At 32.5% G+C, this 18292-nt stretch overlaps 1 protein-coding gene across 2 annotated transcripts in view; it reads right to left on the reverse strand.

Moving 5' to 3' along the window:
- Window positions 1-7823, reverse strand: part of LOC145260435 (uncharacterized) — a 110298-nt gene extending 102475 nt beyond the window's left edge. For both annotated transcript variants that reach the window (XM_080118440.1, XM_080118441.1), the window contains exon 1: window positions 5313-7823. In XM_080118440.1, the coding sequence (XP_079974566.1) occupies window positions 5313-6098 (786 nt within the window). In that variant the 5' untranslated portion in view covers window positions 6099-7823. The remainder of the gene's footprint in view (window positions 1-5312) is intronic.
- Between the last annotated feature and the right edge of the window lie 10469 nt (window positions 7824-18292).

Genomic DNA, 18292 nt, shown 5'->3' on the forward strand with positions numbered 1-18292 from the left:
TGAAAAACAGTTTCGATAAAAGGGGAAAACTACTTCAGTAAGGTTAAGTGCTGAGGCAGACATATTGGACCACGTGACGTAAGCAAAGGGGAAGTAACTCAGTTGAAAAACCATGTATAGCAGACAGAATATATTCAGAAAACAAAAATAAATATAACATATATCCATAATTTGTAATATTTTAAAAAATACATTTTTTCTGATTGTTTTAATTTTAATTTAATTTTTTTTTATAAAAAATAACTGATTGAATTTTCGCATTAGATTTTCAAGAAATTAAAAACTTAATTATCTTCCTGTTAACTCTCCAATTTAAATCGCTATATTTTACAAATGTCTTTTTTCATGATTAATTAATTTTCTACCTTATCGTTTTCCGTAATATTTTGATATGCTACTATTTGGGACATGATAATTACATAGGTACTATTTGTTTTACTTGAAATTCAATTTTTTTTTTTCGTTATTTAAATATAGAAGCACCAACAGTGTTTTATCAACTTTTTACCTTTGTTCCAATCCAGAGTGCCCTTTTTGTGGGAGCTGGATTTTTCATCACATTTATAACCAACTTTATGTCAGTGTCCTTGTAGAGAGGCACATAAATAGAAACAATAAGTTGTTTGCAAATGGTGCCGAAACCCACCCAAGCCGCTACCCTGCTTTTTAAAAGGGACTTTAAACATATATTTTGATGACATTAACTTTTAATGGTCCGGTTACATATACATTGTGCCTTTGTCGTCTTAAAAAAAGGCTTTTTCATATTGCCAAACGGACTTAGGGTTAGCTATAGGGTTAAAGAAGGTCATATATTTCATGTCTTTTAGCATTGACATTTTTGGACATTTGTTAATATCTGCGTCAAACCGAAAAAATGGTCAAGAAATTGGCATTTATTCAGCGGATTTCTATCAGTATTTTGTTTTATTTTTTTATTTTTGAGCAATTATCGAGACGCCAAAAATGACAGCCTCATGTTCGCCATTGTGTTTTCGTTCTAGCTTACTTAAGCATTCAGCAGTTCAGCACTACTTGTATTTCAAAGTAAATAAACGCTTTAAAATAAGTTAAAACACCAAAAGTTTATCTATGAGGTAGGAAGAGTAATTTATATTGCCTTTGGTAACATTTACTTGTTATATATTTGTTTCTTGACAACTTATTCGGTTTGTTGTCAAGACTTATTAGTGCCCGCATTTGTTTGTTCAGAAACATTCATTCAAAGGTTCCTCTCGCTAAATGTCGAGGTGTTGAATATGTGTATATAAAAAATAAATAAAAATTATTTCTTTATTAAAATTTCAACAATTCCTAGGATCATTAAAAGTCAATTTCGACAACTTTTAAAAAATAAATTATTTAAAAAAATATTTGGCGACATTGAATTTTCTCGCTCACACGCTCCTGTTCTGAATTCGTGGCCGTGGGCCATCACCAGGGGACTGTTTATCAGATACCAAATACTCATAAAGGTTTTAATTGTAATTAAGACGATTTTAAACCGATATAAATGATTGCACACTAACAATAATCGCTTTTTAGTGCAAGTCCAGAGTTCAGCCTAGTTATACAAAAAAACAAAAAAAGAAACAAAACAACAACAATCTTTATGATGTACGTACCCGTCACGGAACGAAAATGTCATATTCCAAAATTAATATTTTTTTAAACTAAGAAAACCAAATGTTATGAGGAAGCAAGATGTTGTGTTTTGATCTGCCATGTTTAACAAATAGAGACAACTCAATTAGAACTACCGAGATGAAAATTAGCTTTGTAATGGCTACGAGTTACTATTGCTAATAATTTTTCCGATATATATACTAGAAGTTCAGCCCGGCTTTGCTCGGGCCCTATCTACTGTTCATAACTTTATGTTTGTATGCATATATATATATATATATATATATATATATATATATATATATATATATATATATATATATATATATATATAAAAACGTTTGACTGATGTCCAGGTAACCTTCATCTAAAATTTCAAGTGTTTAGACCCAAAATTGGCGGAGGAGTTTGGTAGAGTCTGCAAAGGTCAACTCTTTCAACTTTGACCTCTTGCCGTCAAATTTTCGTAAAAAAACTGATTTAAAAGCTTGTTGCATGTCTGAATACCCTTTATGTAAAATTTCAAATGTTTAGACCCAAAATTGGCTGAATAGTTTGCTAGAGACTGCAAAGGTCAAATCTTTGGAACTTTGACTCCTTGGCAGCCAAATTTTCGACCAAAACCCGATTAAAAAGCTTGCCCTATGTCTGAATACACTTTATGTAAAATTTCAAATGTTTAGACCAAAAATTGGCTAAGTAATTTGGTAGAGACCACAGAGGTATTTTTTTATTTTTTTTTACTTTGACCCCAATTTTGACCACCCCTTAACATTTATTGTTTTGGACTCAAATCAAATGTAAAAGTTTGATCCATATCCAAGTAACTTACATCTAAAATTGCAAGTGTTTAGACTCCAAATTGGCGGAGGAGTTTGGTAGAGTTTTTAAAAGTCAAATCGTTGAACTTTGACCCCTTGACAGCCAAATTTCTGGCCGAACACCAATTAAAAAGATTTTGCCACATCTCAATACCCCTTATATCAAACTCGAGTCCGTAGACTGAAAATTGAAAGAGTAGTTAATAGGGGAATGCACACACACACACACACACACACACACACACACACACACACACACACACACACAAATTTCACTTTTATATATATATATATATATATATATATATATATATAAAAGTGAAATTGTGTGCGTGTATATATATATATATATATATATACATATATATATACATATATATATATATATATATATATATATATATATATATATATATATATATATATATATATATATATATATATATATATTGTTTTGGTAAAAGGTGTGTGTGTTTTTTTTTTTAATTATATTATATAACACATTATATTATAGTATGTTAAATATGAACAAAGATGCCTGCCGGAACAAACACACGATGTTGAATCGTCTATGAGCTTTTTTTCTTCTTGCAGGATTATATTGCCATGCAGTTTGTCTATCTAAGCAAAGAATTTCTAATTCTTCTGAAAAGTATACGCACAAAAAGAGATGGTATTAACATAATAATAAATGTTTGTTTCTGCATAATGAAACGGATCTGTAAAAAAAAATGCGCCGAAATTTTAACATGCTGGAAGAGCTGCTTTTGCATGAAAAATAAATATTTAGATATTGGAATATAAGTATACTCTTACATATATATATATATATATATATATATATATATATATATATATATATATATATATATATATATATATATATATATATATATTTCTGTAGAAATATATTTTCTTATAATATATATCAATCCTTATTTAAGAAGCTCAATGTAATTACAGAGCAATATAGAGAATAAATAACAAAAAGTTGGAATATAACTTTTTCATTCATTCTCTCTCTCTCTCTCTCTCTCTCTCTCTCTCTCTCTCTCTCTCTCTCTCTCTCTCTGTGTGTATGTATATATATATATATATATATATATATATATATATATATTAAGAGGTATACTTCGTAAAAAAACAAAGATAAAAAGTGCTCAATACGTTAGTAGAGCCAAATATAGTGTTAATTATATATATATATATATATATATATATATATATACATATATATATATATAACTATTTGATTTACTCACATAAAATTAATATACGAAAGTATAAATTTATGCGTAAACTTTAAGTATTTACTTCAAAAGTGCTCAATACGTAGGTAGAGCTAGTTAGTAATTTATAAAATATATATGGCGATTAAGCTACACTGAATATTCCGCATATTTCATACACTCTAGGACTCTTCAGGCTTAGGCGCGTAAGTCTGAAGAGTCCTAGATTGGATGAAACGCGGAATATTCAGTGTAGAATCGCTATATATATTTTATAAATTACTATATATATAATTATTTTTATACCTTTCGAAATCATCAGTAGTACAGTAAATGATGATTACCGCTGATTAAAGGTTTCGAACCGTGCAATGAAGAAGCAACATTCGTTTTTGGCTACTTGACCAATTTACGTGATTTTCGGAATATTACATTTTCGTTCCCTGACAAGCACATATATTATAAAAATGTTTTGTTTTTATAATTAAACTGAACCCTGGACTTGCACTCACTTTTTAAAATTCAAATTATTTGACGGTAATCAAGTAAAAATTTCACTTTCATTTAAAAATCATTCCAGGACATTGTAAAAAATTTTAATCATAAATATTTTCCCTGGCGACTATTTTTTTTTTGGGGGGGGAATTATGATCCTTTGGTACCGGAGTGGAGTGCGGAGTCGGAGTACTGATGACAGCCCACGATGACGAACTCGAAATAAAAGCGTGAAAGCTAGAAAATTCCGTGCTTGTTGAGGTAGTGTCAACAGCAGGATTTTGTTTTAAAAAATGTCGTTTTAAGCAAAAACAATATGACGTACTCAATTGCCATGTCGAAAATAGTAATATATCTAAAAATTACGATTATTCACTGAGGAGAACAACTGCTATTGTGTTTTTAGTAACAAAAAAATCTATCGCTAGACAACAAATATTGCACGCCATAAACAAGTAATCTAAAATATTTGTTCCGAGTTATGTCCTCTGTGTGTGCACTCTTCATCGTTTACTTTATAACGCCCAAGAAAAATGTAATTTTACCCAGTTTTCCATAAAAAAATTACTTTTAGCTATAAACAACTTTCCACTCGATGAATTTTCGTAAGGTTTTGGTTCTCTTCAACTGCAAGAATTTAGACACCACGGTCGGAAAGTTGGATTGAAAAGTTAGCGCCCCAGAGGAGGGACACACTCTGATTCTGCAAAACATGTCTGGGTAGCCCAGTCGGCATTCCTCTATAAGGGCACCTCAGGCAATTAGCAAAAAACTAACACCTTCTCAAAGAGAGAAGGCAAGGCCTGAGTAGGTGAACCTAACCTCCTAGAACTGCACAGAACTAAACCCCATCGCAAAATCAACAGGGACCGGATCATTACAGGAATGGTCCAATCTGTTGATTTTTGAGGCCGAGGATATATTCGACAGGAGGAGGACACATATTGTTTTTGGTTAAAGGACATATTTTAAAAGAAAAAAAAACAATCTGCCGACTCTATCTTAACAATTCGATATCGCCAAAAGTTTAATAATAATAATAATAATAAAAAAAAAATGCTATTCATTCTGTTTCCTCGTGTTTTTGTTTGGAACTTTTAAAAAATGGTAAACAAAAAAGGCCAGAAATGGATGAAGGTACCTTTTTCCGCCTGGACTTTGATTTCTTAGCGTTAGGAAGAACCCCGTTATTATTCGAAGACTGGGTGATCTCTTCGACAGTCATGTTGTTTTGGTCGAAAGAAGGAATGGTGGACTGATGATGATTATGGTGATACTGATGAGGATTATGATGGTTGTGCTTCTGTTGCTGTAGATGGTGGCTGCTCTTTCTGTGTCCCCGATCGCCATTCCGACGCTTCGAGGAAGAACTGGTCAGAGACGGAGGAGAATGGTGGTCAACGGATATTACCTCGATCCGGTCCCCCTCTTCTTGGACGAGACGATAGGATGGTCTCTTAGGTTGGAACTGAATGGCGTGTTTTAGATCCGTGACGGTCGAATTGTTATTCTTGAGACACGATGAAGACGACCCTTTGAAGACAGAGTCTGTGGTCGTCATGGAGTAGAAAGGATATTCACTTTTATTCCCAACAGATTCAACCACGGGGAATGTTATGGTCGGTCTGGCAAAACCAGCGTCGACCTGATCGAATTCTTCGTTTTTTAACGATGTCGAACGGGATAACGAAGTCGAGTTGTTGTTGGTGGTAGTGTTGGTACAATATTTAGAGGTGCTGCCATAATGAATGACCACCTGGGATGTTGTAGGTAGATGAGAACGTCTGTCCCCGTTTTTAAGGAATTCTTCGATCTCTCCATCATCATCGATAACTTCTTGGAGTTTGCTGTAATGAACCCTAATCCATACGGGTCGAATATATCTTTGGTGGAAGGTGGCAGCCGTATCCCAGATTTTATGCCACATTTTTTTTTGTCAAAATTATTTAAATCCAAATCGAAAGAATAATAAAAAAAATTTTAATTCTTTTTAATTTTTCATTGTTTTTTTTTTTTTTTTTTTTTTTTTTTAAATTAAAATACTCTTTCTTACCTCTTTCAAAACTGAATTGCAGAAAAATTTCCAATAAATTTCCAAAACTTAATTGTTCAAATAAGGATTCTTTTTGTGGAGGTTGTTTTTCTTTTATGGTAATAAATCCAGGTGTATTGTTGGAAAATTAGGTCTTTGAAATGTCGATAAAGGTGTGGAGAATGTTTGGTATTTCGTATTATTAATTCTTAAAGGTGTCATATTTTGGAGAGAAACAATAACAAAGAAAAAAAAACAGAAGTCGCAAGAAAATAAGAACGTTGCTTATTGAATATTTGTTTTTGAATAAATCTTTTTGAAAGTGCGTTTTCTAACGTGTTTTTTTTTTGTTTGTTTATTGTTTATTTATTTTGGTGGGGAGGCAATGCAAATACAATAATCTTCCCGCGTCTCAAAACTCCAAGCTGCGTCAATATTGGAATGTGTTTATATTCATCTCCCTTGCATATACAATTCTGTGTTGCTGTTGCAGTGTTCTGTTGCACTGTGTCAGATGACGGATGAGATGAGAAGGGGTGTGGGGTGCATTGAGAAATACAGGAAATTTGAAAATTAAAAAAAAAAAAATACAATAATAAAAAGATTAAAATAAATCTTCCTTTCTCGCCGTCAAAAAAAAAAAAATCAAATCTGATTTGCCTTGGTAGAAGGAATGCACATCTTGTTTGTTTTGGAAAAGCGAGAGAATCAGTAAACACTTAAGGTGTGATATATTACGTATATATTGTTTTTTTTTTGTTTGTTTTTTTTTTGTTTGTTTTTCTTCAGTATTTACTTCAACAGTACTCGGTGCAAGAGTTAGGCAGTTGGGTTGACGAATTCCTTCGGTATCATGAAACAGAAACGTTTCTATGTAGCTCACTTGACATAAGTATATGTAAATAAAGGAGAGAGAGAGAGAGAGAGAGAGAGAGAGAGAGAGGGAGGGGTATTACTTGTCTTTGGAAGAGGAATAGTAATGAGAATATTAGAAACACATTAGCATTCCGCAACACGTGCGCCCTGTATTTCTTCCTTCATAAAAATAATGATAATATCGTTTTTCCTTTCTCCTTTAGTTTCTGTTTTAAACTTATTTATGGACGATCATGAAATTAACAAAACAAAAAAATCCAGAACAGTAAAATAATATATTAAATAAAAATAAAACAAGATGGATTAAATTTCTTTGATAAGGAAAACGCTTTTAAAAAATATCGACACAAAAAATCGAGCACAATAGCAGAGGTTTTTGTTGTTGTCAGTTGAGACAGATCGATCGAGAAGGCGTGTTTTTCGTGACGCGTTTGTGTTGGAAATTACTGAAAAATAAAATGAAACGTATTCCGGTTGTTGGTTTTGGGTTATTCCAGATGTTGAAGATTTGAGAAGAAGTTCCGATCTGGTTCAGAAAATGAAGTGATTATTTAAAAAAAAAAAAGAAAGAAAAAAAAAGAGAGATAAATAAAGCAGCCCCAAAAAAACCCCAGAACAAGGAAGGAGTATGATGCATGCGCGTGTTGTGACTATGAATGAGACGCGCGCGCAGTAACGCACATACAACTTGTGTGTGTGTGTGTGTGTGTCTGTCTGTCTGTCTGTCTGTCTGTCTGTCTGTATCTCTCTCTCTCTCTCTCTCTCTCTCTCTCTCTCTCTTATCTATACAACCTCTCTCGTTCTTTTCTTTTTTCCTTTTAAAACTTTAACCTCACACACACACATACACACACACACACACACCTACTGCCTTTCTTTATTTCATTCTTTTTCCTTTTTCTTGATTTGCAAAAAAAAAAAAAAAAGTAGAATCTCTTTCTTTTCATTGCACTTCCAAAATTATATACACATCTCTCTCTTATAAAAGTATCTCTCTTTCTCTCAGTCTCTCTCATTCTCTGTCTGTCTGTCTGTCTCTCTCTCTCTCATAATCTCTCTAGTTCTCCTTCTCTCTTTTCTCCTAGAAATACATATAAACCTCTCTATCTTTCTCTCTTTCACACACACACACACACACACACACACACACACACACACACACACACACATACACACACAAACACACACACACAAACACACACGCACACACTCTCTCTCTCTTTCTCTTTCTTTCTCTCGTTTTCTTTCTCTCTCTCCTTCTCTCTCTTTATCTCCTTCTTCCTCCCTTTTTCTGATTTACAAAAAAACGTATGCAATCTCTTTCTTTCTTCCCCTTACAAAATGATATATAAATCTCCCTCCTTCTTTCTCTTATCTCTTTCTTTCTCTTCTCTTTTTCTCTTTCATTTCTCCCTCTCTCTCTCCACACACACACACACACACACACACACACACACACACACACACACACACTCTCTTTATTTTTCACAGGTTGTAATGGTTTATTTATTCTACATACTTACATAGCTCCGCCCATTTCTTATATACATGTTCTCCGAATTTATCTATTAATCTTTTCAGACATAAACGTATTTCTTCTTTCTTTTTTTTTTTTTTTTGTCTTAATTCCGTCTGTACGTTTATGCCCCTCGCCAGATCTTTATTTTTTCATTCTAAATTTCTAAAAGACACAACTGATGATTTACTACGCATCATAACCGCTCTTTTCTTCTTGTTAGTGCTCAATACAAGCAACTACTACTACTACTACTACTACTACTGCTGCGCTGCTACTAATACTGGGAAAGCAACTATGTCATGTATGAATGGGAACTGAATGTATTGGAATGTGAAATGTTTAACAACATTAGAGTACGGAGCGGGGAGGGTTGACAATTATGACTGTTTTATCTGGCACGAAACGTATATAAATTTTTATTGTTAACTCAAGGAAAGCAGATTGAAAATGGACCTTTCGTTTTCTCTATTTAATTACTTATACTAGCTGTTCTGGTATTCCTACACGTCGTTGCCCGGGAGTTTTTTTTTTTTTTTTTTTTTTTTTTTTTTGTAATATTAAAAAAAATAATTTTTAGTATTATTTTTGAATAATATTCACTTGTGATCTATTTGCGTTAAAAAAATCAATAATATTTAATAGAAGTTTATAGTTACCATAAGAATCAGTCCTGGGCAAGGTAGCCATCTTTGTTTAAAGGCCCATAATATAAACAAAAATGGCCACCTTACTCAGAACCGATATTTAAGCTAACCTTAAAGACTTATAAATTATAATTGGATTAATTTCCCACTTCTATTTCCTTTAAAATAATTTATGTCAACTAATAGTAATTATTACCTACTTTTTTTTCGTTTTGTTTTCTTTTTTTTTTTTGTTAGTTATGTTGTTTTGATTTGTTATGGAACATTCATTATTTTTCTGCTTTTGACAAAAAAGAAATTATTAGAAAAATTGAAAAAAAATATATAATCTGCAAAGAATTCTGTTATGTTTAACAATGTTTGCTAACACACACACACACACACACACGCATATATATATATATATATATATATATATATATATATATATATATATATATATATATATAAGAGCAAACAGTTAATAAAACATGTTAAAAACACTTTGAAAAAGAGTTAAAAACATATTTAATCTGAAAAGGAAACACTTGATAAGGGGATAGTCTTTAATCTACGGAGTTTCGAAGAAATACTTTTCTTCTCATTAGAGAGTAGGAATTAGCAAAATGCGGGATCGGATTTTATAAGATGAATCGTTATATATATATATATATATATATATATATATATATATATATATATATATATATATATATATATATATATATATTAGACTAGCAGGGCTACCCGGCGTTGCTCGGGACCGTATAAACAATGAAAAAACAAAAGCAGATATTGAACATATGTTTTATTCTTAGGGGAGAGGAATCTTTCATCTCTATGTATTATTTGTTTTATCTACCCTAGGACTGGTATTGTTCATGTTTTATCCCTAGCATAGGTAATTTACAGCATGTATATGGAATTGTTTTACCTTAGGGAGAAGAGAACAGGTAATATACAACATAATGTGTCTATATTACATCCCTGGCAACGCCTAGAAACCAGCTAGAACATGTATTTCAGTCAATCTTTATTACATCCTGGGCTATGCCGGGAAACCAGCTAATCTCTATTTAGTGACTTGACCACCAAAATACCTCCCTAAGTGTGTCCTTTCTTTTGAACTTATTAGATATAGGTATCTAGAAATGTGTGTGGAATTTTGTTGAATGCATTGTTCACTATGATTTTCTTATTGTTCTACACAATATCAACTGTAGCGAAATAACACAGTAAACTTAGTGTAGTGTTAGAATAAAGAGCAAAGGAAAAAATTAGAATCATATTCTGCAATTGCAAATCTAAATTTGCTAGCGTGTACCAGTATTTGCCAGGTTGTGGAAATTTGGAATTTATAACATATGTAGTGGCCTTTTCCTAGATACCTATTGCTAAAAATTATACTTTCATTTTTTTAGAAAAATCTCTCTTCGGATGCCCTGCATCATCCAAAATAAAAACAAATATTTTTATAATTGTTTCAGTACATTGCTACACAATGTGACATTTGTTGGCGTTTGTAAAAAAAAATCATGAATGTGCTTATATTCCAAAAAAGAAAATATCAGTGCACAGTATTGAAAGTGTTTGAGATTCAAAAGTCTGTAACATTTCTACTAACTTCATAAGATGTCATGTGAGAAACTGAATTGAATATCAAGACATTATCTGAAGCGTTTTTATTTTGGTGTAACGTATGTGTTTACAGTGAACCTTAACTTTTAATAAACAGCTTGGTATGCAATGACATAGGCTAAGAATCTTAGACAAAATATATATAAATTGGAAAAATGTGTGAACAAATGAAAAAAAAAATGATCCGCTCCACTTGATGACATCAAGCACAGTAATATTTTAGTGAAGAAAATATGAAATTGATGTTCAGTGATTAGTCTGGATGAATGAGAAAATGTAATTGTTTGATGCATAAAAAATAACTCATTTGCTGTATTTGATATTAAGCAGCAAAATATAGTGATTTGAATATTAAGGAAAACATCAAATCAGATTATGTAAAAATAAAAGATGAAATTAGAAAATATATATTTTCTGTTTATGAGTTTTGCCAATCAAAATTTTGTGGCAGAAATTGGGTGATTACCATGCAATTTTATTTTGGTAAAATTCTTAAATTATTTCAATGTTTATTATAATTTCTTATTAGTGACTTGTTATCATCAAAATCCGCCCCAAAGAGCGTCCTTTCTTTTATTAGGTATCAAAATAGGTATCCAGATTTCTACTTCTATACAAATGTGATATTTCAGATCTGTAGATAAAAAATTTGTTGCATATATAGGTTGAGAATTGTTCTCTCTCATTCTCTCTCTCACACACACACACATTCTCACTTTTATAGATATAATAGATAAATTATGCTAGATATATTTCCATATGTCTGAATAATCTATATACAAATTTTGAAATCTGTAGATAAAAAATTTGTTGAGTATATAGGTTGAGAATTGTTCTCTCTCTCTCTCTCACACACACACACACACACACACGCACACACATTTTCACTTTTATAGATATAATAGATAGATTATGCTAGATATATTTCTATATGTCTGAATACGCTACATACAAATTTTCAAATCTGTAGATATAAAATTTGTTGAGTATATAGGTTGAGAATTGTTCTCTCCCTCTCTCTCTCTCTCCTCTCACACATTCTCACTTTTATAGATATAATAGATAGATTATGCTAGATATATTTCTATATGTCTGAATACACTATATAAAAATTTTCTAATCTGTAGATAAAAAATTTGTTGAATATAAAAGTTGAGAATTGTTCTTACTCTCTCTCTCTCACACACACAGACACATTCTCACTTTTATAGACATAATAGATAGATTATGCTAGATATATTTCCATATGTCTGAATACCCTATATATAAATTTTAAAATCTGTAGATGAAAAATTTGTTGAATATATAGGTTGAGAATTGTTCTCTCGCTCTGTCTCTCTCTCTCTCTCTCTCTTGCTACATCACACACACACACACACACACGCAAACATTCTCACTTTTATTATAGATATAAGAGATAGATTATGCTAAATATATTTCCATATGTCTGAATACCCTATATACAAATTTTCTAATCTGTAGATAAAAAATTTGTTGAGTATATAGGTTGAGAATTGTTCTCTCTCTCTCACACACACACATTTTAACTTTTATAGATATAATAGATAGATTATGCTAGATGTATTTCCATAAGTCTGAATTCCCCTATATACAAATTTTCAAATCTGTAGATAAAAAATTTGTTGAGTACATAGGTTGAGAATTGTTCTCTCTCTCTCTCACACAGACACACACATTTTCACTTTTGGAGATATAATAGATAGATTATGCTAGATATATTTCCATATGTCCCGAATTTGACTACTGTGCCAATTTCATCCTCGAGTGGCCTATAGGCCTTGATAAGTGGTAATATATATTTTTTAATAAATATATATATATATATATATAAATATATATATATATATATATATATATATATATATATATATATATATATATAACAAAATAGGTTGCAGTTGTTTAATAACTCATCCTCCTGTTAAAGCGGTTCCCTCCTTTTTCCCGAATTTGACTACTGTGCACTTTTCAACTCTTATCCTCGCGTAGCCAATGGGCCTTGATAAGTAGTAATATATAGTTTGTACAAAGTATATATATATATATATATATATATATATATATATATATATATATATATATATATATATATATATATATAACAAAATAGGTTAGAGTCGCTGAATAACTCATTCTCCCGTTAAAGCGGTTCCATCCTCTTTCCCGAATTTGACTACTGTGCACTTTTCAACTCTTATCCTCGAGTAGCCAATGGGCCTTGATAAGTGGTAATATATAGTTTGTACAAAGTATATATATATATATATATATATAGTCTTTGAAGTTTTTTTAACATTTGAAACTACACAAAAAATTACTTTTTATCATTCGTTAAAAAAACACTTAGTCAGTAAGTCATTTAATCACCTGCAATCACTGCATCAACTCTCTCGAATTTACTATAATACCAATTTTTTAAAATTTTTCAAGGGATCATCAGTTGTTTACCATGAAACATTGTTTCGGGGATTTAAAAACAAAACAGTATATTACTTCATGGCTCCCCAGCAGTGTTGATCAAACACCACCACCCTTAATCTTAGGAAGAAGACATGTTACAAAAATTTTTTTATCCAATTTCCTATTCTTAATTGCAATTACTAACCTTTTCATAGTATAAAAATGAATTTCTTACCTGTGCGATTCATCAATTTCCACATTTAAAATGGATACATTTAATTTTTCAGTCTTGTATTTATAAGCTTCACTATCACCCCCACTATAATTAGTAGTTTTTATATTTACATTCTTATTTATTTAAAATTAGATATATAAAGGTTAAAAATATTTTATTTTTACATATATACATTTTTTTTTTTTTTTTTTTTTTTTTTTTTTTTTTTTTTTTATAAATTTATGATATGTAATTATAAATACATTTTATACATTGCTAATATAGTTTTGGATTTCCTTTATTAATATAGTCTGGTTTATCTTAAACGATTCAAAAGCATCAGGATAACTTCCCGAATTTGACTACTGTGGACTTTTAAACTCTACCCCTCTAGTGGCCTATTGGCCTGTATAAGTGGTAATATATATTTTATACCAAATATATATATATATATATATATATATATATATATATATATATATATACATAACAAAATAGGTTGGAGTCGCTGAATAACTCATCCTCCCGTTAAAGTGGTTCCATCTACTTTCCCGAATTTGACTACTGTGCAAATTTCATCCTCGAATGGCCTATGGGCCTTGATAAGTGGTAATATATATTTTTAAATAAATATATATATATATATATATATATATATATATATATATATATATATATATATATATATATATATATATATAACAAAATAAGTTGGAGTCGCTGAATAACTCATTCTCCCCTTAAAGCGGTTCCATCCTCTTTCCCGAATTTGACTACTGTGCACTTTTCAACTCTTATCCTCGCGTAGCCAATGGGCCTTGATCAGTGGTAATATATAGTTTGTACAAAGTATATATATATATATATATATATATATATATATATATATATATATATATATAACAAAATAGGTTGGAGTCGCTGAATAACTCATTCTCCCCTTAAAGCGGTTCCATCCTATTTCCCGAATTTGACTACTGTGCACTTTTCAACTCTTATCCTCGCGTAGCCAATGGGCCTTGATAAGTGGTAATATATAGTTTGTACAAAGTATATATATATATATATATATATATATATATATAACAAAATAGGTTGGAGTCGCTGTATATCTCAATCTCCTGTTATAGCGGTTCCATCCTCCTTCCCGAATTTGACTACTGTGGACTTTTAAACTCTCATCCTCGAGTGGCCTATGGGCCTGTATAAGTGGTAATATATATTTTATAACAAATATATATATATATATATATAACAAAATAGGTTGGAGCTGCTGAATAACTCATCCTCCCGTTAAAGTTGTTCCATCCTCTTTCCCAAATTTGACTACTGTGCACTTTTGAACTGTCATCCTCGAGTTGCCTATTGGCCTTGATAAGTGCTTATATAGAGAGAAGAGAAACAGGGTGAGAGAGAGAGAGAAGATAAAGAGGGTGAGAGAGAGGCAGAAGAGAAAGTTGTTCCATCCTCTTTCCCAAATTTGACTACTGTGCACGTTTGAACTCTCATCCTCGAGTTGCCTATTGGCCTTGATAAGTGCTAATATAGATAGAAGGGAAAGAGGGTGAGAGAGAGAGAAGATAAAGAGGGTGAGAGAGAGAAAGAAGAGAATGAGGGTGAGAGAGAGAAAGAGAAGTGAAAGAGGTGGAGAGAGAGAGAGAGAGAAGAGAGTGAGAGAGAGAGAGAAAGAGGGTGAGAGAGAGAGAGTAGAGAAAGAGGTAGAGAGAGAGAGTAGAGAAAGAGGTAGAGAGAGAGAGAAGAGGGAGAGAGAGAAGAGAAAGGGAGTGAGAGAGAGAGAGAAGAGAAAGACGGCGAGAGAGAGAGAAGAGAAAGGGAGTGAGAGAGAGAGAGAGAGAAAGAGGGTGAGAGAGAGTGAGAGAAGAGGGCAAATGTGCATCTTTTTTTTTATAGTAGGTAATGCTACAAAAGCGGTTCCATTCATAAGAAAACAAACTCGTATAAAAGTAATTTTCGTGTATTTAAGCGGCCTCATACTGATACCCACCCTCCCCCTTCCAGTTTAACAGAGTTAGGAGGTGAAAACAAAATGGCTAAAGCCTTGTTTACATGGTAAACTATAGCAAAGAGCATAGTCATCATTTTATCGACGAATATTTTGGAAGCTGAATTTTTTTATTCCTGTACATTTTTTCCTGACATTTTTCGTTAAAACTCTTGTATAAATACTATTTTTAACCAGTTAATCACGATGGAAACATATTCATGAAGTTTAATAATATATATAACGAAGGAGAAGAGAAATTGCAAAGCTATCGGTTAAAAAAGTTGTTATTTACATTTGTTCGCCATTAGTGGATGTTGACGTCACGTCACGTGACATGACTAAGCGTTTTTTTTTTTTACGTATTAATAACATTGGATCATTCAAGAATTACGTAATAAAAACCATTAAAATGACAGGTTTTTTGGGGCCCCCCTTGAAGATATATATATAATGAATCTCGTTTTATATATATATATATATAAGCGAGATAAGACCCTGAAAGAATTCAGATGAAAAATCCTGATAGATATTACTTAAAGTAATACTTTCAAGGTGATTCTAGCCAAAAAGGAAAAGCTCAATATTTAAGAATAGAGCAATATATAAGTTTCGTGGTTAAATTTTAAATTCTGAAAAAAAAATCAACATATAGAGACATATATTCGATTTAAGAATTTATTGTTTGACAAAAGGAATATATATAAGGCGTTATTTTAATTTCCTTAATCCATGGATTTTCAACAATGGCTCATATTCTCAGAGGAGATGAAATGCAGTTAGCAAAATGTTCAGCTGCGAATGGACGCTATTTTGCTTTTCAGCACAATTATTGAAAATAGTTTTTTGAGTGGTTGTGGATAATTATATGGAGAAAATTATACGAAAAGAGGAGTTTATACAACCTGGGTAATCCATTATCGGAAGGAGTCCAATGTCATTCTGGGTTATAAATCCAGGTGGGCAGAAAAGCGGCCCATGGGAGGAAGTGATATTCCCATATAGTGAAAGTGTATTGATCCTTATTGATTTTGTGTAAAGTATACGGGGTAGCCTTATTCGTTGTTGCATTGAGTGTGTGTTGGTTGCTGTAGTCCAAATGCTTTCTCGGTGTTGACAAAGTGTATCTGAAGTTGGGTGGATATACCATTCCATTGTAATTATCCCCGTGTGTAATTGAAATTGAGCATTGAGTTAAGTATGCAATGGACCTTGAAATCAATAGTGTAGGTAGCAATAGCAAAATAGCAAAATAATCCTGGAGATGATAATCAGAACGATGCGTTGGACGGTTTGCTTTGTGCTGAAAAGCAAAATAGCGTCCATTCGCAGCTGAACACTTTGCTAACTGCATTTCATTTCCTCTGATGTTATGCTAGATCTAGGTGCTAGAAAGATACTAATGCCCGAAAGTATCCTATACCTCTATAAGGCCACGATTCGCCCATGTATGGAGTATTGTTGTTATATTTGGGCTGGTGTATCTGCCACTAGTCTCTCGCTCCTAGACCAGGTTCAAAAGAGAGTCACCAATCTGATAGGTCCTGAACTGTCATCTAAACTTCAGCCCCTGTCCCATCGACGAAATGTAGCATCCCTCTGCCTTTTTTACAAGTACTTTAATGGTGAATGCTCTGACGAACTTCAAGCACTTGTGCCCCCTCGACGTAAATACCCCCAACAAACCCGACAAGCAGCTAAATCCCACCCCTTCGCAGTAGAGATCCCTAGATGTAAGAGGGCCTTCTACTCCAGTAGTTTCTTCCCCAAGACAGCTAGACTTTGGAATTCCCTGCTGGGTCCCTGCTTCCCCAACTGTACTGACATGCAGAAGTTCAAATGCAACGTGAACCGACATCTTGCTGCCCAACTCCCTACACAGTACCCCTGATGCCTATGTCCCTGATAGTAGGCCCCTGCACCAAAGTGGCAATGTGCCTTGTTTGGAGTGAAAATGTAAAAAAAAAAAAAGAAAAAAAAGAAAGATATATATGGCAACAACAAATAAGTAGTCACTAATCGCCATCATTATCCTCTGCTATAAGTGGTGACCCCGATGTGATCAGTCATCATTTGTTTGCCATTGCCATATTTGTCTTATTTCTCTAACAAGTTGTGGGACTTATCCCCATCATTGACTCCTGCAACTACTTGAATGTTGTGGTGGTGGTGGTGGTGGTGGTGTGTCTCTGTCTGATTTTACGAATTATGTAGAAGAAAATACCTTTAAAGGTAGAGGTATATTAGTGAATACAATTAAACATTTCCCTTTTCTTTCTTTCTTCATTGAAGACGCTTGCTCCTTTATGGTATCATTGAATTCTTTAAAAAAATATTTCAATACTCCAAACTAATTGAGGATATACCCTCGACGATCAGCCCAACAGAGGGGGGGTCACTTTGACATCAACTGGCTCTGCTCTATCGAGCTGGGATATTTCTTCTGGATAGTCCTAGGAGGTCCACCTTCCAAGGCTTTATCTTTTCTATTTGAGAAGTTGTTGGTTTATTATTAACTGCCTGAGGTGCCTCTACCAGGGAATGCGGATAGAGCTGCTCATGTATGTTTTGCAAAACCAAAGTGCACTTCCTCTTGTATGCTTGCTATCCTAACATCTTCCGTAGTGGGAGGAAGACTAAATACCTTTCTGCTTTCTTGGCCATTTGACTATGAGCAAAGTGTAGTATCTGTTCATGTAGGGAGGTAAGTGAATAGGGATGTGTTTGCTTTAGCATCAGACGAATCATAAATAAATAAAGTTTTCTTTTTCTACTAATTCTTTGGAAAAGCTGCCT

Source organism: Euprymna scolopes, chromosome 36, assembly GCF_053919585.1.
Source record: "Euprymna scolopes isolate OS-2025 chromosome 36, ASM5391958v1, whole genome shotgun sequence".
NCBI classification, from domain to species: domain Eukaryota; kingdom Metazoa; phylum Mollusca; class Cephalopoda; order Sepiida; family Sepiolidae; genus Euprymna; species Euprymna scolopes.